At 48.4% G+C, this 25,303-nt stretch overlaps 2 protein-coding genes across 4 annotated transcripts in view; both read left to right on the top strand.

Moving 5' to 3' along the window:
* The window catches only part of LOC122383748 (dedicator of cytokinesis protein 7-like), a 649,924-nt gene that overhangs the window by 611,853 nt on the left and 12,768 nt on the right, over positions 1-25,303 (top strand). For 2 of the 3 annotated variants that reach the window (XR_006256886.1, XM_043370493.1), the window contains 2 exons: positions 1,799-1,922; positions 4,658-4,810. Coding sequence is in view for 1 of the 3 variants with exons in the window: in XM_043370493.1 (XP_043226428.1) it covers positions 1,799-1,922; positions 4,658-4,810 (277 nt within the window). In the remaining 2 variants the exon portion in view is untranslated. The remainder of the gene's footprint in view (positions 1-1,798; positions 1,923-4,657; positions 4,811-25,303) is intronic. The other variant, XR_006256885.1, reaches the window with a different exon arrangement.
* Positions 21,325-23,875, top strand: LOC122383771. The gene is made up of 2 exons (XM_043370524.1): positions 21,325-23,354; positions 23,402-23,875. Exons 1-2 carry the CDS (start codon positions 21,434-21,436, stop codon positions 23,683-23,685), a joined length of 2,205 nt encoding a protein of 734 aa, XP_043226459.1. The 5' UTR covers positions 21,325-21,433; the 3' UTR covers positions 23,686-23,875.

The following is a 25,303-nucleotide window of genomic DNA, read 5'->3' on the forward strand; positions in this document are numbered from 1 at the left end:
ATACAAATCTGGCGCACTCAGCTTCTTATAACTTGGCTTCTTAGGTCTTTATATCCCACCGCTGATTGTTATACTCTGGGCTTAACCCTATTCCTGGCGGGGGGGGGGGCCTCAGGAGCCCCCCCTGAGGTTTTTTGGTTATATCTCCCAAACGCGTCGAGCTAGGAAGCTCAAATTTTCTGACTTTTCCTAAAAGGCTTCTACGCAACATGTCTGAAAATTTTGAGTTGATCTGACCTCAGGTCAGGTCACCAGAGGCGGTTTGGTGACGCTACCTCAGAAAAGTTTGCAATCACGCCAGAGCTAGAGTTTTTGACCGATCAATTTCTTCTCTTCAGGGTTTAGTTAGGGTACCAGTATGTGCAATTTGTATATCTCGGAATTTTGATATCGGTGACCTAAGGTCAGGTCAATTTCGCGACCTCCCCATTATAAGTCAATGGGGGAAAAATCAACTCCCTGTTTTTACCACTAAAACGGGTCGGAATGGCCCCATATACCATACATGACTTCATATACGATCAACCTTCACTACCTTGAGGTCTGTTTTGCTGTTGGGCAGCTGTGAGGTCATGTGACGTCATCAAAGGTCACCAAAGGTTTTTGGCCAATAACTCCGTACAGGAACAAGATACAGACGCGTGGATGGTCTCATTGTGTTCAGCTCGTCAAGACGCATCGAATGATATACATGATGACCTCGAGGTCACGTGACCTGAGGTCAACCTTTGACCTTGACCTTTCGAGGTCAACATATATATCATTCGATGCGGATTGACGAGAGGATCACGATGATGCCCTTAGTTTGTTCCTATCTTGACTAATTCGAGAGTTATTCGAGAAAAACTCTCTCCATATCTAGTGCCGCCATTTTGACTTTTTCGACCCCTGTGACGTCATCTTTGACCTGACCTGAAAATGACCTTAGTAAAAATTGTAGATCTTGGCCGTGCGTATCCGATGCCGTTTACCGCTTGTCGCTATCTTGCTTCGTTCTTGAGATCTCAGGGGGGGGCCGAATCGGCCCCCCCCCCCCGCCAGTTTCTTGTCCCGGCGGAGCCCGCCAGGAATAGGGTTAAAACTCCTGATGCCACACAGGCTTGCCACACAGTATTCCCACACAGTGCCACACAGGCTGCTCTTCAGAAGATAACAAAATGTATTGTAGCCCACTCCGTTACATTTCAGAACAAAGACTCGCCACAACGCAGAAAGCCACGCTGCGCCAGGCTCGCGCAAACAACACCGAAAGTGACGCCCACGCGAGCACTAAACAGCTGCATAATCCTAACAGTATCATAAATGTTTTGAAAATTAAGCTAGTAGCGAAATCATTGTTTTGCCATGCATTGACAAAAGCTCAAAGTTCAAGCCAACCGAAATATAATCCCGTAGACCTTATTTTATTTTTGGGGGGCCCTTCGGCATGGAAGGGGGCCCAGTTCGCAGGTAGTGCCCCCTCCCATTCAAAAATCCTGTGTGCGCGCCTGCAGTCCCTTGACCTGTATCTGGACTAGCGAGTAGACCTCGCCTCGTCTTACCATGAGCTGATGGATGTGACGTCACTGACTGCGCAGGCCAATGGGCGCGGGCGTCAGGATGTGTCGTTATCTCCCGCTGAACCAGCCAGTCAGCGCTGGAGGTGCGTAGCATGTTATAACTTTGGGCCGGGACGACAGTGCTGTGAGTGCCAGTGTGTCACAGTTGACTCGCGCAACAGTTGAGTGCTGCCGTGCGCCTGTGTGAGATACGTTTGACCTGGTTGCTGTCGACTGACTTGTCGGGCCCATCCGGACAGGCACCACGGTGAACCAGGGCCCCATGGAAGTGGCTCACGTGTTCCTGTCGGAGCTTTTTCTCGGTCAGCAACTCACTGATCTGCAGAACAAGCTCAAAATCTGCTTCAAGGATTTCTCAAAAAAGTCAGTGTACTGGGTTTGGCGGGACGGTGTGGGTCATCGAGTATATTATATGTACTTCTGGTCACTCTGTTTTGCATTATGATAGCGCCGTGTTAGAATCGTACAGGGTGGGGTAGACAGATTTACCTGTTTGCTTTCAGTCCATAATTCAAAAAGTTAGGAACGGATTTTGATCAAATTTTGCATGCGGCTTCCCTAGGTACTGACTCATGTATCAACATTAAGATCGTTTTTACATTGTGTAACAGTTGTTAGTGAGATATGGCGAAGATGTCTAAAAGAGCTCAAATTGCGGCGCTGAAGTAGGCTAGCCACAGCTCCCGAAGCGTTGCCAAACAGCTCGGTGTTGCCGTAAAAACTGTTAACAGTGTAATTAGATGACTTTAAAAGACAGGGTTAGTGTCATTTTTTCCAACATTTATTGACAATCCATACAAATATGGCACAAGCATATAATAATCGAGGGCTCTCAAGCCCAACAAGGACAGTCTCTGTCATGGCTTCTGACACGAAACAGCCGGTTTCCCGTCTATGCTAACGAGCGCCCCAGGTTGAGACGTTTAAACCCGGACAGGGTTAGTGTCGACGAAGTTCATCCCACGCAGAATAGGGGATATCCGCTTAAAAGAGCTGGTTAATTGCACAAGAAGGTGTTTCAAGTCCTAGGCGAAGCATGCGCAAACTGCCAAGGGACCTCAGTGTTTCGCCCAGAACGGTCAGGATACTTGGGCTTCAGGTCATACCGGATGCAACGTCGGCACCTAATTTCGGCGGCATCCAGGGAAAAGCAGCTACTCACTACAAAGGACCCAAAAGATATTGGAGCGGAGGATCATAAACCTGTTTCAGCGCGAAATATTATGGAAGCACCAACAACGGAAACACTGAGTGGCGAGGAGCATCTACTACCCGACCCCGGCGGCGTATTCGCCAACTGTATTACACGAATCGGCCGACCAATAGCGTGCCTCTTGAGTGATGTCAACGTGACGTCATACGTTCGGTCCTTGCCCTTGGTTGCGTCTATTGAAGCTAGGTTTTAAATTTACGATATTTAAGCTCAGATAACTGAGTTTGAATATCGTAAATTTAAATAGCTCAAATTTGGTACACGGTTAGGGACCAGTTACCTAGTAGGGTGCCGTGCACAAGTCCGTTTGGACCCATTTTGCACGTGCGCACGTGCGGGGTGCCGCTTCCAGATCTCGAGAACGGCTGGGCCGATTGTGCTCAAATTTGGCACATCGCTAGAGACCGGTTAGTAGGGTGCCGTGCACAAGTCAGTTGGAGGTACCCCCTCGCAATTTCGCACGTGCAAGGCCCACCCTCTCGCTCGCTCCGTTAGTCGCCCCAAAAGGCGTTATACTGATACTAATTACTTTTCACTATTGTTTTTTATGAGACAGAGGGCAACAGTGATAAGATAACTTGAAATCACTATTCTACTATACACCAGTAATAGTAAAAAAATGTTTATGAGAAAGGCTACTGGTGGGGGAGGCTATTTTTCGCCCCCCTCGTATCTCGTCCAGGACGGTGTACCGTCGCAAACGGCCAACATCGCTCAACCGTGGTGGAAGACTCACATGCCTGGGTTCTGGGACAAAGACATTTGGCCACCATCAAGTCCAAGACCTGAACCCGATGGACTTCGCTAGTTTGACCATCTTGGAGAGGAGGGAATGTGCAGCGCCACACAGCAGAATCACCGCTTTGAAGCTGGCCCCCGAGCGAGCATCGTCGAATATTGGCGGGGACACCGTGCGGCGCTCGTGCCCCTCCGCAGAGGAACATTTCGAGGCAGTGGTGAAGGACAAAGGTGACCATATTGAGTCATAATGCCGTCGCTGAGATGTGTACGTGACATGCTACTGTATATATGTGCAAGAAATCAATTTGATATTTTTGTTCGGGGCCGAAATATTTCAGAAATCAAGAGGTAAATCTTTCTGCCTCGCCCTGCAGGGGTGGAGATCTGTCGAAATTTCGGGGGGTGGGGTCCAGGCCAGTCGGGGAAACTATGGTAAAATCTGCTATTTTTAGCAGTCTGCTATTTTTAGCAGAAATCTGCTAAAAATGGGTACGCATGTGACGTCATCGTACCCAAATATAGCAGATTTGGGTACGGCCCCATACAAAAGCAGATCTGCACCCTAACTGAAGCAAATGCGCATCAAATGCCTGGCAGATTCATGATTAGAATAGTGCTGAGTATGTCCTCTGATATTTTTGTTCAGATCCGACTATTTTCAAATAATGAATTTGAAAATAGTCGGATCTGAACAAAAATAGCAGAGAACACTCTCAGCACTATTCTCATCATGAATCTGCCAGGCATTTGATGCGCATTTGCTTCAATTAGGGTGCAGATCTGCTTTTGTATGGGGCCGTACACAAATCTGCTATATTTGGGTACGATGACGTCACATGCGTACCCATTTTTAGCAGATTTCTGCTAAAAATAGCAGACTGCTAAAAATAGCAGATTTTACCATAGTTTCCCCGACTGAGGCCGGGCAGATTGAGGCGGACTGGATGAAGAACCATTGACTTACCAGAGCAGTAATTCGTTTTCAGGAGGATGCTGACCCCCCGACCCCGCCCCCTCCCGAAAGTCCACCTCTGCCACCCTGTATGTATTTATGCGATGTATGTATGTAATTCAGCCCTTGGCGCCGAGTTTTGGGCTATAGTGGCGTGGAGGTGACCGCTGGGCCGGCATGGTCGTGCCACAGGTGCCTGGACGCGCTGAAAAAGAACCGCACACTGATCAAGCCTGACCAGAGCGAATACCAGAAGGAGCTGGAGAAAAACTACCAGCGCTTCACCGACAGGCTCAAGCCGCTGTTTTCCGGGCGGCAGTCGCAGGCGCTGACGCTGTCCAAGAGGTAAGCGGCCGACTGGGGTCGGGGCACGTCCAACTGCTGGCAATGTCCAAGAAGTGACTGGCCGAGGAAGGCGGGCGGGGTGGGGGGGGGGGGGTCATCTATCCGTTCACGTTGGCCGGCAAGCCAACATACACCTTTTCGGGCTCAAGTTTCATTAAGTCAAGCTGAAGTTCGAATAGCTCAAATCCATTGTCAATGCTACAAAAGCAAATTTGAATACGTTCAAATTCATACTTTAAGCATGGATGATATAACACTGGATTAGTGTCTCGTGGAAATTAACATTGGGATCCGCGACATTGGGATCAGGCCTGCCATCTAGCGAGAGAATTATCGTAAGTTAGGAGCAAGCCGAGTGAACGCCATCTCTCAGCATTATGACACACGTGGGTGTGGTGTGTTAGTTGGCTCGAAGTGCATATTCCCACGAGTTGGAGGTAATCTTACTGGACCTGAGACGACAAAAAATGTCTTAACCCTCGCATGTATCCGGCGTTTGCCAGCTTCTAATGTGTAGGGGGGGGGGGGGGGGTCGGCTGGACCCCCTCTTGCCGTTTGGCCCCTGATCGAGCTAGAGCTTCGCGGAAAAAACGAGCGTGTTGCCCGTGACGAGAGGAAGCCGATGATTCCCAATTTTAAGGTCCTAGGTCATTGGTTGACATTCCAGGTCAGGTCAATGACCCAAAGTCGGGAAAATCGGGACCTGTTAGAAAGTCGTAAAATGTGGCTGCTAAGGGGTTTTGCGGGGTGCTGATCACGAATATCGTGTTATTTTTAATCACAGATGATGTCTTTAAGCATTTAGACCAGGTCGGGTCAGGTTAGGTCAGGTCAACCTGTAGGCGTCGTGACGGGTATTCGTAGTATGTGTCAACCGCCTCTGACAGCTTCGTAACATGTTACGAAGTCACCAAAACTACTTCTTAAATGTTCAAATGGTTGCTAAATTCGAATTCAGCTCCAAAAACTATCCTAGAAACATGTAAAACTCGAAAAAGTGAACCGAGGTCACCCGAGGTCACCAAAGGTCAATGACCTGACCTGACCTTCAGGTGACCTTGACACCCACCCTAATGCATGGGAGCAGCGTTAAATCACATGTTTGAACGTTTAAAACCACGGAAAGCTTGCAAACGCGCGGCTAATGCGAGCCGACATACGCGGAATCGCGATTCCGGCCAAACATGGTCTCGGAAAAGAGGTCACAGGTCAAAGGTCATTGGAGTCAGGGTCATGAACTTTTCAGGGTAGGTGTAAAATTGATCAATGCGAGGGTACTGAAAGTTTCGTCGCGATCGGCCGCTTTTTACGCGAGTTATTCACGAAAAACCAGGGGGGGGGGGTCAATCCGACCCCCCTACACATGCGAGGGTTAACCCCCGCTCTGCGGGGGGGGGGGGGTTAACCCCCGCTCTGCGGGGGGTGTAACACCCCCCTTGTGGTTTTTCGCGAATATCTCAAAAACGGCGCGGAGCGCCGCCGTTCTTGGTACACCTTATATACATCAATTCTACACATGTTGTGAAAATTTCAGACCAAGGTCATTCAAGGTCAGGTCACCAGGTCACTTGAAGTGACCTCACCTCATAAAAAGTTTCAATGTCTGCCATAGCTACACCGAGTGACCGATCGCTCTGAAACTTTCAGCGATTGATAAGGGTAACAGTATCTATAAAATGTATATCTCGGAATTTTGATATTCGTGACCTAAGGTCAGGTTAATTTTGCGACCTCTCCATTATAAGTCAATGGGAGAAAATTGAAATGCGCCTCTTTTGGACGAAAGACATTATAAACACTCCAAAACACTGAATTACAAGTGGTTTAGACACACTGAACATGAAAATGGTGTCCGTGACCCCTATTTATGCCCCTGAGGTCATCTCAGGTCACGAATGGTGTCTAACAGTTTTTCGCAAATAACTTTTAATAGAGGCATGCTAGATAGGTGAAAACGCCTTATATGTGCTCAGCTCGACGATACGGATCGACTGATATGCAACATGACCCTTTCCGGTCAGGTCAGGTGACCTTGACCTGAGGTCAAATTTTCAAGTTGACCTTTCAAGGTCAAGTTATAGTTCATTCGATGCGTCTTGACAAGAGGAACACGATGCCGGTAAAAGTAAGCTCGTACAAGGCTTGGGTCAAAAGTTATTGCAGAAAAACTGTTTTCGAAAAAATCGGCTATTTTTGCAGTTTTTGCCCCCTGCAGGCAAAACCGTTGACGTTAGGTCAAATCTGAGAGAATTGCTCAGAAAGGGCGTTAATAGGGCTATCGAATGCGCTTTTTCGCGGCGCTGTAGCTTTATTGGTTTTCGAGTTATGCGTTGGCTTCCTGGAAATTGTCGACATTCGACCTGAAATCGGCGAAATTTTGCCTTCAATGACCTCTGGTGACTTGACCTTTGACCTGACCAAAAAAGTGACTGAAGTGATTTCGTCATTATTTTTGGCGCTCTTTCGAACGCCGCCTTCCGCGTATCGCTACGTGGCCCAGGAGCCGAGTTAGAAGTGTGGGGGGGGGGTGTTCAAACACCCCCCCCCCCCAGCAGGGCGTGGAAATCCAGGACCCCCAGCCGGGTGCGGGTTAAATGCTTGTAAGCCAAAAACGTCAAGCAGCCTTTAGGTAATAACGAAAATGAAATGTGTAAGACGGTATGTATTGAAGCGCCCAGTCCCATCGGCTTGTACGAACTTTTATATTGTCATTTACTCACAATGGTACAGCAGATTGTCAATATGTCACTTACATATTTGGTAGGCTTATTCCTTCTTCTCCGAATTTCGCCCTATTTTCTTCATCTTAGTTAATGTTACGGCACGTGCCACGTGCCAACTTAGGGGTGTCGAAATTGTTCCACATCAAGGAACTCCGCAATGGCTGGGCCAATTACAGTAAAACTTCGTCAATAGTTAGGCACCCAGTGGCCAATGCATTTCCAGTGTCACTATGGGGGTGCTACAGCACGTGCGCACGTAGCGGGGTGCCGATTCCATATCTCAAGAACGGCTGGGCGGATAACACTCAAACTTGGTACACAAATGTCACATCGATGCTCGCACTGCAATGATCAGTGCTTACATTGGTGCAGAACTGTTAGGAAAACGATGAAATGAGATGCGTGGTGTATATGCCTTTCTGTTCCAGCAGCTGATTGATTCGCAACAGAAGATCCTTGTTTGTGAAGGCTTCGTCTCCCTTTTCCACCCCTTGTTTAAAATAACATTACCTAACAATGTACGAAGAAGATCACACATCAAAGTTGTTTTAGGCGACTATCTTGGGCCAGGGCTGCGAAGTTGTAGTCAGAGCCAGCGGTTCTGTTCCGACTCGGAGTCGGTTGATTTTATGAGTCGAACGTCACCGAAAAGTCATCGACTCCACAGACTCACTAGGGCTGCAGAGTCGGAGTCAGAGTCGGAGTCTGTGTGAATGGACAGTTCTGCCCGGAGGAGTCGGAGTCGATATTTGGATACCGGAATCGGAGTTGGAGCCAAAGTCACTGAAATTTCATCGACTACGCAGCACTGGTTGGGTCCATTTCATAGAGCGTCTTGAATGACATATTGAACGGCAATGACGTTAGCAATTCCGTTTAAGTTTTTCATTAGACTTATAGATAGTACTTACGTTCGTTTTGTTCTTTGATCGGACAATTTGTTTGATTTAGGCCAAGTAAAAGGCCTGTACACATTCAGCTGCTGTGCTGTTGTCAGCCGAGAAACGCTCACTCTATTGGCTGAAAAATTGATGACGTCATGTTGCACTTGCAACATGACGTCACCTCTCTGCTGACGGCAGCATGGGCTGACGAGCTGTGCTGCTAGGAGAAAGCAAGTGCAGAGATGCCGAGCCGTCATCAGAAGCCATATATGACGCATTTAGACACTGGTAGTGGCGCATGTAAACAAATCACGTGCCACATTTTTACTGAGTTCTGCAGATAAATGAAAATTCGACACTGTATTGACGCTTTTCACGTAATTTTCTTTTCATAATTATCTATCAATGTAAGAAGACTAAATATTTCTATTGCATCTTATATGTAAATATGCTGATAATATACCTAGCTATCAAAACATTGTATTTATAAAAAAACATGAATATGAGACAATATATTTGTTTACAAAGCCACATTTGTAGACAGTCAGCCACTGCTGACATTTCTCATCAGCCGAATTTGTACAACTCCGTCAGCCAGAAACGGTGGGTGGAGCCTATTTCGGCTGACAACAGCACAACAGCTGAATGTGTACAGGCCTAAAGACTCGTGTGAAAAATAGCGAAAACGACACGTGCTGGCGAAGTCTCCAATAACTCCCTGTTTCACGATTCAATGAGGTAATAACATGGAACTGCTAATCTTATTACTGACCCTGCACATAAATCTATGAATTTCTTCGCTTTTACTGACATATAAAGACATGACCTTTTGAAAAAATTGCACAACAAGCCTGCTACTACACCACACTCCCGTGTGTCACAATGCTAATCAGCGGCGTTTACTCGGCTTGCTCCTAACTTACGATAATTCTCCCGCTAGATGGCAGGCCTGAGCTCAATGTCGCCAAAAACTGCGAAGACACCAAACCATTATTATCTCATCCATGCTTTAAGCCTGCATCAATTTTGTGTACTTCAAATACAATGTCGTCTTAACCCTATTGCTGATGGGCTTTCTGGACTACGTTAACTGGTGACGGGGCCGATTCGGCCCCCTTGATACCTCGAAAACTAAACATTTGATCTCAACCCGGCGGCCGCTGGGCCTCCGCGCCACCCGCCAGCCGCTGGGGGGGGGGGGGGCATATACAGGGTGTCCGGAAAGTCCTGACGCTTCCATTGGACGCCGTCTAACGCGTGCTGTGATTATTGGACATTCAGCCAATCACCACAGACATGACCCCTGGCTGGCCACTCAGCCAGGGGTCGTGTAAATATGGCCTTGAAATCATTTTAGTGATGGGTAAATGGGCGAAGATGCGCCTTGTTGCCGAATGCCTGCGCGCGGCGGCCGGGTGCGGCTTAACCCGCGAGTTGCTGGGGGGGGGGGCGTTAAACGCCCCCACTTTTTTCGCCGGGCCATAGCATAAAAACGGCGCGCCGCAGGCGCGCCAAATTTTGGGTTCCTGTAGGAAATTGATTGAAGTTTATTGTGACAAAGTTTCAAAAAAATCTGTCGGAAAATTTTTGAGATATCGAGGTTTTAGTGACGTCATGATTTCTGAGTTTTCGACCAAAAACGGCATATGTTCAAAAAATCATATAAAATCACAGAATAGACATACAGACATGCCGTAAACGCCATTAGACTGCCAATACCATGAACAATCAAATGGCTATCTTCGATTATTGATTATCGTTCCGCATTTTGCAAAATCTTGAACTGAATCTCGGCAATTTCTCGTGACTACTTTACGACAATGATACATGCATTTCTTAAATTGAACTTTTTGAGCCAAACACGTACACATATGATAAAATGAATGTCACCATCGTGTTCTACGCCCCAAATTACCCATAAAACATGTGTCACAGGCTGCGAATATCAGTTTTGATTTTTGGGGATATGTGCCTACCCGGTTGACCTGACCTTGACCCTGACCTATGCTTGACTGACCCCTACATGGAGATGACACTCTTGTAGGCCTTATATGATGGATTGTGCACCGTTTTGACAGAGTTTATGACGAGAGGCGCCCATTGCGAAGTCCTGAAGTCCATGCTACTGAAAGCCCGGTTTCAGGTGTTTGACCTGACCTTGACCCGACCTGTGACCTCAAAATTCAACTTTAAAGTACTCATCTGAAGCGTCTCGTCGCGTTCTTTCGTTTGCCGCCTCGTGCGTTTCGCTGCGCCTATTGGTTCTCGAGTTATCGGCTGGGGGCGTTTAACGCCCCCCCCCCCAGCAAACGGTGGGTGGCGAAATACCCCAGCAACTGCCGGGTTAAACGAGGTGCGAGTTGCAGCGTGATGCGGCGTTTTTCGGCGCATGGTTGAGCAGGTGAAAGTGAAGTCCGACCCGGGAATCCCTTAAAAATATCCCCAGACCGGTACGACCGCGTTATGTCAAAACTGCCGAGACCTTAGCAGCATTTCCGAGACAATTGAAGAAAATCCAGGAGTCTGATGGACAAAAATGTTCCATATCTTCGTCAATGTTAGATAAATTAAAAAAGCAGGCTGGTCCACGAGGGAATCCTGAGCAGGCACATCAACCCGAGGGTCAAGGCGACTTGCTCTAAGGGTCACTTCGCATTTCAATTTTCGACAGCACGGAGCGCCCTCCAACATTGCCGCTGCCGCCCAAGCCACACTGACAGTGTAGCTCGGCGGGCTAGATCACCTTGGCGAAATGAGTTTGGGCCGCCTTATTCTTCTAACCTTAAGCCGCTCGACTAAGGCGTGCTACGCGTTTTGTAGAATAAGCTCTAGGCCACATCTCCTCCCAACCTGGAGTCGTTAAATACACGCATCATGACAGCATGGGAGGACCTGGAAATGTCCTACATCCGCCAGGGCCTCCTCTAAGGAATTTTCGCTGGGGGGGGGGGGCAACAGCTAAGGGGCGAAACCTAGGGTACCCCCAAATCCTGTTTTCTCATCAGATTTAGGCCACTTTTTTCCTGTCCCTGCCAACATGAATGAAAAAAATATATATTAGAAAAAAAAATTAACTATTTAAGGAAGCCATGCCTAGCCGACAGGAATAGGCGCCTACTACTTATTAAAGCACCCGTCAGTTTCAAAATGGTGATGATCATAAGAGGGAATAAAAATCGATTTTTGCGGAGATGACTCCGAGTAAAACCATGTCTTTTTTATCAACCCTTGCCTTTTGCAACGAAGTCACTGTCACTTAACACCTTGTATAAATTCGCGGAAAATCCTGGAGTGACGTTTATTTCACAAGAACACCAAACCCACATGGATGACGATCGCTTCAGTGGACTGCAAAAAAAAAGAGTGAAAGCTTCTGCAAGTCATTACCTAGAAAGTAAGCTCCTGAGAAGATGAAGCTTGGGAACACTTATGATTTACTCATAAGCTGAGCTCATTCGAGACAACTGCTTTTGTTGCAGCTGCATGTGCAAGACGCAATCGTACTATTCTAGCCGAGGTCTAGAACGGTCGATCGCCGAAAAACCGCCACACAGCACGCTCATACTTCGCCACTACTGCGGAAGAACTTTTGTACAAACTCCCGATCAGCATATACCGTCGGAGCGGCCTGCCTGTTTCGCCTGTTTTTCAGGGACAGGAACTTAGCCACCGCAGGTCTGGGGTCATAAGAGGCCGTTCCCACTCCGTTCAGGGCGACCATGAGACGACTGTTCACCGTGTCCTCCGTCATGCTGAGACGGTGAGTTGAACGGATGGTGTTGAAGTGGGATACGGCCTGCTCTGTGCCCATGCTGTGGGGGGCGATGACGATCAGTGAGCCCAGCAGTTCCCTGCAGACACCCTTCGATGCCTTAAACATCGCCCACAGTTTCTCCCCAGCGGATTTGGCCCCATCCCTGGCTGTGTCCATGAGTCGCCACTGATCGCAGGTGCTCGTGACAAGTTCTAGGACACTTTCGTTTCCGAAAAGGTCGCGCACAAGTTTTTGTTCCAGCACTTACGAAGTCATTCGCTGATTGCGCGTTTAGCAACGCTTGCATCGTCGAGACAGTGTCTGATTGTTCGTCAGCCAAGCGCTGTTCCAGGAAGTTGATGGCGCTCTGCACAACTTCCTGTCGTATCGCGTCGTAAGAGCGAGCAGTTGTTACGTTGCTGTTCACAACTCGCCTTCTCGAAGGGCCATCATCGGTCTGAGTTTCTCCCTCGCAGGACGCTTCCTCTTTTCCCCCAGGAAGCACTCCGTCCAGCATCATGGTGAGCTGTGTGATGGCTGAGTCGCGCGCGTCAAGAACCTCTGGCATGGTGATCTTACCGGTCTGCAGCCTTTTTTGAAGATGAGAGAATACAGCGCATATGTCGTGGATGACGGCTGTCAGGCGCACTGAGACTCCATCTTCACGCCACTTCTTCAAGAAGCCGATCGCTTCGGCCTTAGCTCCCTTTTCTGCTTCTCCAGCTACCTGCGACCAGATTGTGCGGCACGCGGGCAAGTTGCTCAGAACCGCGCGACAGCATTGAAGCAAATGTTCAGCGAACCGGACCTCAAAATGTGCTGGGAAAGTCAGAGTACCTGGATGCTCTCGCAAGGTCTTTGATCGGTTTTTTGACGTGCGAAAGTGAGTGATGCTGCCTGCAATGTCAGCTTTCCAATGTTTTAGCTCTGGTACGATTGTCTCAATCTCCTCCATCGCGAGGTCTGACCGGTGACAGACACACCACATCGTCAGGATATCTCGTTTGGCGAACTCTTTTAGTCGGGCCCAAAGACCATCAGATTTCCGGCCTGTGTTGGCAGACTCTCCGTCGGTTGTGACCCCCGTCAACTTGCCTATAGGGGCGTTGGCTGCTTCCAGCGATGTCTGCACAGCTTCCATCAGACCTTGTGCACCACCACATTGTGGCTCTGCCATGTTGAGGAACACTGTTTCCAGAGTCCCCTCCATCGTCAGGAGGCGGACCGTCACAAACTTGTTGTCCCGCTGTGTCCTGTCCACTGAGCCATCTATCTGAATAGAGTACAGCAGACAGCGCTGCAGACGGTATCCAAGTTTATCCCGCTCCAGCGAGCTGATGACGTCCAGCATCTCTCTGTAAGCATTTGGGGACCGATACTGCACATCTGACGACGAGGGACTGAGCGCGGTGAACGGCTGGTTCTCTGAGGTCAGTGTCAAGACATGATTGGCGTGCATTGGAGCCAACGACCTCGCAGGCCATGACCACGCTGACGGCGTTTCTAGCAAGCTGTCGTTGTACACTTCCACCGCCATATGAGTCAGCAAACTTACGACGTGTGCGCTCGACTTTTTCATTACTGCCAACCACGGGTGTTTATCCAGAGTTTGCTCCCAAGATTTCTGGAATGACTCCTCTTCCAGGGCAGCAGCATGGGACTTACCAAGCAGGTGCTCAACAACACGCTTCAGGCGCTCCTTGTCTCCTACTCTGACCTTCTCAGCCATGTACACTCGGCCATTGGAGGACATCCGACGGGCTACAGATTCGTGCTCTTTGCACGTGGTGCATGTCATGAACGTCCTCACCTTTCCATTTACCTTCTCTTTCTCTTCGACCATGCAGGGATGGTGCTCAAGAAGCCAGCGGCTGCTCAGCTTGAGACCTTTGTACCACTCGGAGTTCGGATCAGAGTTGTTCTCCGACGACGTAGTAGGAGTCTGGACATTGGATACAGGATCTGACAAAGCAAACAAGAATGGATTAAAAGGATGCAGATTACAGATGATAATGCAGAATTAAAGCAAAGATAAGGGGAGGAATGTAGGTACAGATGAGATGCGTATGTAGAATCTAGTGCACTCAAAGTATAGATAAACCAGCCACTTAGATGTAATCCTATGGAAATTGTTGTTGAAGTCTGAAAGTTCTGAACAGTTTCAGCGATGACTGATGACCTAGTCAATCAGTAACCAAAAGTACAGTTCAAAAACAAGCAATGCACAATGTGTGCAATATCATTCAATGTGTGCTCCCTTTGGTCATCACACAGCTTATTACCTAAATGCTTATTCATTTGTATTATTTATAGCCTTAACAGCCTAATGATAAATGTCAAATGATAAAAAACCACAGAACTAGCCACCAATAACTAACTGCTTTACTGCAAAATCAGTAGGTGAGTAGTTATCTAATATATTCTAGCCTCTTAATTTTAACAATGAAGCCTGAAGGGATACAGATATCCTAAAAATACCATACAAGTAAAAACAAAATGAATAAATGTTTCCAAAGGCTGTTGGCACGTGAATTCATGCACACTAACCAGAATTGGGTGGTTCATCCAGTGCTGGCCTGCTCTTGTCGCTGCTGCATCCTGGTTGGGCAGGTTCGGGTGGCTCTTTCGGACTGTGACACAGGATATAATAGGTAGGGTTAGGATCAACTACATTAGCAATAGGTAACAGGTTGACAATAGGTTCTACAGATGAATAAGGTTAAAGGCAATCTGTCAAATTTACCTAACCCAGGAAGTGGACTATTATGTATCATAATGTTCTGGCACAGGAACCATGCATACATTATAGATGACATAGGTTTTCAGTTATAAAGAACAAAAACAAACAAATTGCAAGATATGAGCATAGAAAAATGGCAATCATCACTCTTCACAGGCATGAAGCAATCATATACAGCTATAAGGGTTGGTATTGTGCTTCTGATGTACAAGTTTTTACACGTTTTCAGTTTCAGTTTGTTTTTCTGCATATTTTTATAAATCGAATAAGTATTTTTGTATTTATTCATTCATTCAATAATTTAGTTTAGGTAGGTTAGTACGCATGATGAGGGAATGTAATATTGGGGGCATCTTTAACAGGATATATGTTTAATTTTTCAGTTTCCACCAAACTTACCAGGTCTTCTTTTTCAAGAAGGCTTCCAGAGAAGCCTGGCGCTTCATGGCTTAGTTAACACTGGGAAATATTTTGCAACTCAAAGTAAGATCATATGAATTACCCTGAAACAGAAAAAAATGTGGCCAGCTCAACCTGGTGTAGCAAAGTACAGACAACACAAAACATATGTTAAGCAGGTGACATTATGCCCTATTGCAATGTTTTCCTTTCATTCGTCCTGGTCTCTCCACATTGTTAAAGCATTAGATGCACTTCGTCTGAAGCAAAACAAAGCCCCTCATTTAAAACTGATTTTAGCTTAAACAAAAACAATCACAAAAATTTTCACCACGTAACATACACCGGCCGAATGGGAATACGCTAGAAGCAAGGCCCTGGCCTAAAACGCTGGAAGGTTATAGCGCAAAGAACTGACTTACTTGCGCCAGTAACGTATACATTCTCCGCTACCAAACCGGTGCTGCCATTTGAAGTTATTTTTTCATGTTTTTTTTTCTTCCTTATTGCCATAAAGGTAAAGGATGCCCAGCAACGCATTGTGGGATATGGATTCCTTGAATGTACTAGCTTCAAGTGGGCGCTCGTTACTTGCAACTGCTTGATAGCTGCCCCCCCCCCCAGTGACGCGATTTCAGCTCCACTGGGGGGGGGGGGGGGCAGCGGCATCACTGGGGGGCCGCGGCCCCCCCCCCCCCAGTTAACATGTTAGAGGAGGCCCTGACTCCGACTCCGACTCCGGCTTTCAAAAACCAGCTCCGACTCCGACTCCGACTCCGGGCAGAATTGTCGACTCCGACCGACTCCAACCCCCGACTCCGACTCCGCAGACCTAGCAGGGCGGCGGAGTCGACAGATTTTCGGTGACTCCCACTCCGACTCCGGCTCGGGTTTCTAAAATCGACTCTGACTCCGACTCCGACTCCAGTCACAACTGTCGACTCCGACCGACTCCGACTCCGACTCCGACTCCGCAGCCCTGCCTGTTGAGAATTGATTGAAGTTTATTGTGACAGAGTTTCAAAAAAAAAATCGGTTGGATTTTTTTTAGATATTGAGGTTTTAGTGACGTCATGATTTCTGAGTTTTCGACCAAAAACGGCATATGTTCAAAAAATCATATAAAACCACAGAATAGACATACAGACATTCTGTAAACGCCATTAGACTGCCAATACCATGTACAGTCTGTCTTAAAAGTACCGCGCAAAGTGACGGTGGATCCATCAAGCCTGACCAAGGAAGAGCCTGCTCTAATTTGCAAGTCACCGAACTAATTAACCTGGGGAATGAACGAGGATGTCAATTGATTCGGTGACTCAAATTTAGCAGGCCCTTCCTCGGTCAGGTTTGATGGATCCACCGTTACTTTGCGCGGTATCTACTTTTAAGACAGACTGTACAATCAAATGGTTATCTTCGATTATTGGTTGTCGTTTCGCATTTTCCAAAATCTTGAACTGAATTTTGGCAATTTCTCGTGACTACTTCACGACCATGATACATGCATTTCTTAAATTGAACTTCTTGAACCAAACACGTACACATATGATAAAATGTATGTCACCATCGTGTTCTACGCCCAAAAGTACCCATTAACGTTGACGTCGCCGGCGCCATGATGGTGTGATTTGCTTGAGCTGAGCTGAGGGCGGTACCCTCGATAGATTTGGCGTAATGCGGCCTCGACCTCCGCCAGCTCCTTTTGCGTGTGTTCCAGCTCTCCCTAGCTGAACACCCGCGGGGCGTTTCCCTGGGCTGAGGGGCAGGCGTGGGCTGGGTGCGGGCCGCCGCAGCCGGTGCATGTGTGGGGGCGTCGACATGAGGCGCCGGCAGAGCACCGGCCGTTATTCCAGCGGAAGCACGGCTCGGGGAGGCCGGGGCGCGGCGCCGGACGGCGGCCGGCGGTGTCGGGACCGAGCGGAACGCCTGAGAGCGAGCGGCGGGACGCCAGGAACCCTTGCACGCATTCGGTGAGCTCTGCCGGGCTGTGGTAGTCCTGCGGGTACTGTGCTAGGTGCGTCCGTCCCTGGCCGTCCAGCTCCCTCAGTGCCGACAGGGTGAGGCCGGCTGCGTGACCGTGCAGCCACACCGCGTACATGGCCCATTGCACGGCCATCGCCGGGAAAAAGTAGGAGCGGTAGGCGACCAGGATGACGAGCCCGCGCAGGTAGTCGGCCGTAGATGTGCAGGACTGGGCTGGTGCAGTCCCGCCGCGACCTCCAAATGGGCGCGGGTGTAGTAGGTCGTTGATGTCCACAACCTTTGTGCGGTTGCGGAGGCGGCGAAGAGTATCTGGGGCGACCGTGGGCAGCTTAAGACGGTGGCGGCGGTTGGGTGGACTTTAATGATGCCTTGCTTGCGCGAAGAAAATCCACCGTCGGCCCCGGACTGGGCGGCGAGCTGGTCTTGCGACGATGTCGGGCGTCTCCTCTCCGCCGCTTATGGCGTGGCGGGGCAGGCGAGTCTGGCCCGGACTCGGGGTCAGATTTGGGGGTGTCTGCGTCGGACAGCGTGGAGTCGACGTCGGAGAGCGGCAGAGTGTCGCTGTCCCTGGTGGCCTCGATTGGAGGTGAGGCAGGCCCGGCGGGGCGCGGCGTCTCCAAAGCTTCCGGCGGTGCGGCGGTGGGCGGTGCGGCGCGGCACGTTTAAGACAGACTGTACGGCCCTCCAGCAAAAGAGTGGTTGGTTAGCCTATGTGCTTTTGGTGCAATAACTTTGAATGACAGAGACACTCCTGTAAAATGACTCAATAGAAATGACAAGAGGGTTCGTGCACACACTTCGGCAATGGTTTTCAACAGCCATTAGACGTATTCATCAATGCAGATCGATTATTGTGATGATGGCAACCAACCACTTAATACCTGGAGGGCCGTACGTCAAACACGTACCCATGATTTCGCCCAAGAAGGGGTCACCTGCTCTTGAAGGAGCCCGCGAGTCACCCGGGGCCCAGGGTCAGCCCAGGCAGGGACGTATCCAGAACCTTTCGATGGGAGGGGGCACGGTGGGTCCGGTCTCACTGGCAGTCGGGTCTCTTTAAAACGGCCTTTGCCTGAGAAAATGTGGAAAATTGGCAAGTAAAATATCATTTTTGCCGGAGGAGTGTACCTTATATGCACAGTATTTTACGAGCGAGCGGGCTCCTCAGAGTCGCCAGTGTGTGGTGCGCTCAGAAGTGCTAATGAAAGGTAGAAGTAGTAGTTTATTAAAAAGCCATTCACAAGACAAGTGGCTATTATGGCCTTCACGTCAATAAAATCGGATCATAACATGCAGGGTAAAATACACACTCACGATGTTACTGTTGAAAATGGTTTTATTTTGTCATTTATATCATATATGTGTATCTAATAAGCAGAAGACCGCGGCAAGTAATTCACGCGAGCGATGTACGGAAATTTAAATTTATGTGGAACACTGTATGTGAGGCGTTTCGGGGATTTTGTATTTTTTTGGAGCCTACCGTTAATAGAACCACTGTAACTCTAAATATTTGTTTTTATTTATTTCATTTTCTTGGCTTACCTAACATTTTTGGTCCTCCGGGCCGCAATGGTTTGAGATCGCTATCAGAGGGTTTAACCTTTAAATATAAAAACATGGATCAGCTATTAAGAAATAGAACATCATTAAGAACAAAAGCGACAAAAATCGCGAAGTCGATCGAAGAAGCTAGACTTCTCGAGCACACCGATGAAGATGATTTAGCTTTTCTGATATTTAATGGCGAAAATCTTATTCGGGAAATGAATAAGGTTCAAGATGAACTGGACAGTTTCGAAGTCTATGACGACTCAAAACACCTAGAGTTATTAACAGAGCAGCTTTTCAAAGGAAATCGACTGTTAAAACGACTCGAAGCGATGCCGACCACCACGAACCGTCTCGAGCGAGTGGCGAGCATGACGGTGGAGCCAACGGTAAGCCACATTACAATACCGAAATTCAACGGAGACTTGATGGCTTGGGCGGAGTTTAATGAAATTTTCAACTCCTTCGTCCACAGTAATATCAGATATAGCGACGTCCAAAAGTTCGTTATTTTGAAGGCACACCTTGGTGGGGCGGCATCCCAAGCTGTAGAAGGTGTTCCATTTACTGTATGCCTGGCCTATTCAAATACATTAGCCAGAGGGGTGTGGTAATAACTGGTGTAAGCAAATTGACCACGGTCAAAAATGCATTACCAGAATGCACTTAAGCCAACATTTTGGGATGGTCTCGTTCCTAAGTCGGCTAAGAGCTTCGGTCCAGAAAATAAATTTATCGTTGGCATACAGTAAAATACATACCAAACTCGGCCGGTGATAAATTTTCAAGACCTCAGTCCTTACTGATTTTTGAACTCGGCCTTCGGCCTCGTTCAAAAATCCAGTAAGGACCTCGGTCTTGAAAATTTATTTACACCGGCCTCGTTCAGTATTATATAACACCGCAGAGGGATATATTTTGGCAAGATCAATACTTAATGAGCGATACAACCAGACCGATAAGCGACGGGAGGTTATCATAGGCCAAATCATGGACATTCCGGCTGTAGCAGACGATCATAACTTGAAAGCATTGCGCTCATTAGTGGATAAAATCGCAGCCTGCATACGCAGCTTGGAGAGCCTTGGCATCCCATCTTATTCGCTATCTTCAATCATCACGCCGGTCATCAAATCGAAGTTGCCAGATGCATGGAGGCTGGGTTGGGCTCGTAACGTTCATGAGACCACAGGGGATCTGCCGAGTTTACTTAAAGGAAGACTGCCACCTTCAAAAAGTTTTCTCAGATCGGCCTATGATTTATTCCCTGGACAAAACAAAATTTTAGAATTCACCTGACAAAGTATCATCACGTGAATCGCGAAAAAAATTGTCGATTATCATACAATTATCAATCGGTTAATGTCTAGCGACAATGTTTACACATCACTAGACTTCAAGGTCATAAGATTATTACATTTTATTTGAAAAAGTAAGGTATTTTATGATTTACTAATATATGATTTCATAAGAAATTGGCCATGTTTAATTTATTTTGCATTTAAGTTCGTAAAACATTTAAAAAATCATGGCTCATTTGGAATGGGTCTGGCCCATGTTAAACCCCATTTCCCACACTTTTTTGGAAAAATGAACTACTGAATATATAAGTTTAACTTTTATTTTGACACTCCAAAATTCTTCTCTGATCTCGAAACAATCAAAGTTTTGACATATATTTACCAAAAGATAAGAAAATTCATGTTTCAAAGTTATCGATAAACAGTAGAGATGTCGGTTTTCTTGGACTAAAAAAATGGCATCAAACTGAACTTTGGTCTCCGATTTCTCGCAAACGGGTTCGAATTTCGGAAAACCGACTTCAGTCTGGGACATAGGTGGCTCAGCTCTAGTGAAAACCGTTTTGTGAAAAAAAGGTGGCAGTCTACCTTTAAATATCTTGAGCGGGAAATCGCGCTCAGAGAAGATGCCGCATCCCCTATCCGGTCCTTTGCTGGTCCCTCACGAATTCTACCACCCAGACAGCAGCCAACAGCCGCCAGCACCCTCCGCGTGAGCACACGCCCATCCAATGGCTCAACATGGACGTGTGTTGCCTGTGGGCGGTATAAACACGGTCTATCGCGGTGTTACGCATACCAGAATATGTCAGTACAAGAGCGTTGGGCAGCTGTGCGTTACGCCGGTTTATGTTTTCAGTGCCTGGGCCCGCACCAGTACCGGTCCTGCAAGAGCACTCCGTGTCCTCGATGTGGTGCTCCACACCATTCAAGCTTGCACGACACTGAACTTTCTCACGATAGTAGCCGCCCTCAGAGTAGGACGACGGCAGCACCTTCTTCTGATAACCCACAGTTGAATTCTGACCAGCCCCAGCAGACGTCATTCCAAAATCCGCCACTTACTTCGCCGGTTACTAGCGATCATCATGATACAGGTGGTCTCAACAAGGAGCCAGTGCACCACCACTATAACGCCGCTACTAATGGAAGTTGTTTCATGATGACAGCGCTCATCGAAGTCGCCGGCCCCGCGGGTACTCAAAAGGCACGGGCTCTGATTGATGGCGGTTCCGATTCGTCCTTCGTCAAATCATCCCTTGCAGACGCCCTCGGGGTATCAGCCATGGCACAGGGAATATTCGCCTGCGTTGGATTTAAAGAAAGAGAAGAAGAGGCTAGAATTCATGAAAGGGTCAGATTACATCTGAAAAGTCGGCATTCATCTGAGTCATGTTGTTTGGACTTTTGGAAGTCCGATACGTTATGCGCACCGATGCGCGTGCCATGTAGTCCTGATCTGTTCACAGAACTTGCAAATTTTGAGCTTGCCGATGATTTTAGCGGAGCTTCCATTGACATGCTGATTGGCGGCGACCAAATGTATGATGTGGTTCTTCGAGACGACACTGTCAAATTATCAAAACGGCTCTGTGCTGTCAAGACGCTCTTCGGATATACCTTGCATGGGAGCGCTTCTGACGCGTGTCGTTTAGTCCCCTTACATACGTATCACATCCAGTCATTGGAAAACATGTGGACCTTGGACACGATTGGCATAACAGACAAAGAAGTGCGAACGACAAGCTGTGATATTGTACCAGTCTGGAACTCATCTGAAAATAGATATGAAATGCCCCTGCTATGGAAAGCGGATGAGCGGCCGGTCTCCAACTTACGCGCGACTGACATGCGAACTAGACGCACCATGCAGAAAATGAGCCACCAAGCACTCACCGATTATGATAACGAGATAAAACAGCTTATCGATAACCGAGTTGTTGAAGTTGTGGACGCCGTCACAGAGACGAACTCAGTGTTCTTTCTACCGCATAGAGGCATTTATCGCAACGGAAAGTCACGAATCGTTTTCGACGGCTCCGCAGCCGACGGTTCCGGCAAGAGTCTCAACGAATATTTTGATGCTGGCGAGAACTTACTTCACCGCTTGCCAGCAGTAGTTACTCAGTTCCGGACAGGTCCCATAGGTTGTCAGGCGGATATTAAGTCGGCTTTCCATCAGATTTGTGTACGAAAAGAAGATCAACAGTATCTGCAGTTCCTGTGGAACGGGAACTGTCTTCGATTCCGAAGAGTTCCTTTTGGTCTCGCCTGTTCTCCATTTTTACTCTTAAAAACCCTTTCATATCACTTAGAACAAAACCTCAAGAATGACCAAATGCTGTTACAAGCAGTCAAAAGGGCACTCTATATGGATGATTTGTGCTTGAGTTTCAGCTCGGAAGAAGAGGCCGACAAAAACATGAATGTTTTGAATGCAGTTATTGCAGTTATCGAGCGAGCCGGTATGAAACTTCACAAGATTCACAGGACCAGGGATAACGCCGAACCTTCCAAAGTGCTTGGAATGCTCTGGGACACCTCCAGTGACAAATTAGCTGTCACTGTCCCGGATGTCACCACACCTTCTACCAGACGTGGGCTTATCTCAGTTATTTCCAAGGTGTTTGATCCTTTGGGCGTTCTTTCTCCCTGGATCATACGAGGCAAAATTTTATTTCAGTCCACATGGCATGAGGCCAAATCCACGTCATGGGACGATCGCTTGTCCAGTGACATACAAACGGCAGTAAATGCTTGGTGGAGCCATCCACCCAGCTGGAAAATGTGGTTCCCACGCGCCATTGCAGATTTCATGACGAGCACTGACGTCCGATTTCATGTTTTCTGCGACGCCTCAATCAAGGCATATTGTGCCACTGTTTACTGCTGCCATGATGGGGAGTCCATACTGGTCATAGCCAAAAGTCGACTCGCCCCGCTCTCACCGACTCTCACAATTCCCCGCTTAGAGCTGATGGCCGCGCTGATTGGTGCGCGACTCATGAAATTTGTCTGCTCAGCAGTTGGCTTGGAAGCGCCCTGTGTAGTTTACTGGACCGACTCAATGGACGTTTTATATTGGATTCGCCAGACCAAGCCAGAGAAACCGTTTGTGGCAAATCGAGTGCGTGAGATATGTCAGTTATCATCGGTGGACCAGTGGCAGTACATTGAAGGTGTCCGCAATCCGGCTGATCTGGGAACTCGAGGCATCACACTCATGAAGTTGAGTGTCAGTAAGGATTGGTGGAACGGACCCAGCTTCCTCTTAGAGGCGCTCTCTCAGCCAACATTAAGCCAACCGGAAGCCGCCGGACAGCCAGAGGAAGCGGACGACGACGATGGATAAGCGAAAAGCAGGCTGCTTTTCGGATGGGGAGAATGTTGAAAATGGTTTTATTTTGTCATTTATATGTGTATCTAATAAGCGGAAGACTGCGGCAAGTAATTCACGCGAGCGATGTACGGAAATTTAAATTTATGTGGAACACTGTATGTGAGGCGTTTCGGGGATTTTGTATTTTTTTTTTTTGAGCCTACCGTTAATAGAACCAGTGTAACTCTAAATATTTGTTTTTTATTTATTTCATTTTCTTGGCTTACCCAACAGTTACACAACCTAAAATATGCATATAGCTCAGGATAAAAAAACACCACCTGCACGGCATCATGATCAAAAACGCGTTCATCACGTGTCTCGTCTCGAGAGTAGGTGGGCCTTCAGGGCTCGCCTGAACCGCGGACCTCGCAGGTTCCGCACCGACATGGGCAGATCGTTCATGAGGTGGGGCGAGCGGTATACGAACCGTCGCCGGCCCGCCTCCGAACGGATGGGTGGCACGTGCTGGAGATCGTCCTGTCTGGTGTGCCGGACATGGCCATGATGGTCCCGGTTGAGGCAGACCTGACGGGCGATGCATTTGGGCTGGCTAGAGGAGAGGACTTTGTCAAGGAGGCAGAGGGATTGGTATTGGAAGAGTTGAGACGAGTCGAGCCACCCCAGCCTGTCTCGCCGGCACAGCTGACACGCGGTCAAACTTTCGTTTGCCCGCGATCACGCGAGCCGCAAAGTTTAGCAGCTTCTGGATGGTTGCGAGACGGCCAGGGCGGTGACTATCTCGGGAAGGGTGTCAGGAGGAAGGAAGTGGCGGAGGTGGGATAGTGTTGCGAGGATACCGCAGCACCTACGCGAGACAGCCCTCACGTGCGCGTCCCATGACAGCTGCTGGTCGAAGACCACACCAATATTTTTGACCTCAGTGCTGGGCGTCAGGCACGTGTCCTGGTATCTGATTTTGATCGTCGGGAGGTTGCGCAAATTTTGTCTAGAACCAAAAGGCCGTCAGATGCGCTGGTGTGGGGGTTTTACAGGCGCCGTTGCGGGTTCTTAGGGCTCAGAGACACTGGTTCATCATCATTGACGTGTTTATGGCCCTGAAAAGTGGCCTGAAAGTGGAAAGTGGTCCTTCATAGGCCGGCAAGGACACTCAGAGGCTGGTGAAACGCCCTCAGAGTCACTGGTACGTGGCCCGCGAGAGGCGCCGGTGTGGGGACTTTCAGAGCCGCCGATGTAGGCCCTCAGAAGCGCTGGTGTGGGACCCTTAGAGATGGCGTGATGGGCCTCGCAGGTGCCGTTGTGGGGCCTTCAGAAACACTGTTACGGGCCGTGGGTTATCACACACGGATGTGGAGCAATTGCAGGTGATCCCTCATTGGCCGGCAAGGTCTTTCAGAAACCGGCATATTGGGCCTTTATGGAGATATATAAGTGTGGCTACATAGGAGCCCATAACGTGCTCTCACAAGCCCTCTGGTGTCCTTACGAGTTTAAGCGCGGCCAGCGTGGACCCTCTGCCACCAATTGGCGCCACAGGGTCCCTCGGGTTCGAAGGAACCCTAAACTCGAGAACGGGCACGTGCACCCTCGCTCCCTGGCTATGCCACTGAATCCAAGTGATCAGGGACCTTAAGGTAGGTAATCAGGGCCGCTCAGATGACCAGAGGCTTTCAACTGATCAGGGGCCCACCAGGTGACCAGGGGACCCTCTGATAACCAGGGGCCCCTCAAGTAACCAGGAACCCCTAAATAACCAGGGCCCCTCACTTCTCAGGTAACTGCAAGAGTCCCTCAGATAACCAGGGACCGGCAAGG

The sequence above is a fragment of the Amphibalanus amphitrite genome, unplaced genomic scaffold, assembly GCF_019059575.1.
Source record: "Amphibalanus amphitrite isolate SeventyFive unplaced genomic scaffold, NRLGWU_Aamphi_draft 000013F_arrow, whole genome shotgun sequence".
In the NCBI taxonomy this organism is placed as follows: Eukaryota; Metazoa; Arthropoda; class Thecostraca; order Balanomorpha; family Balanidae; genus Amphibalanus; species Amphibalanus amphitrite.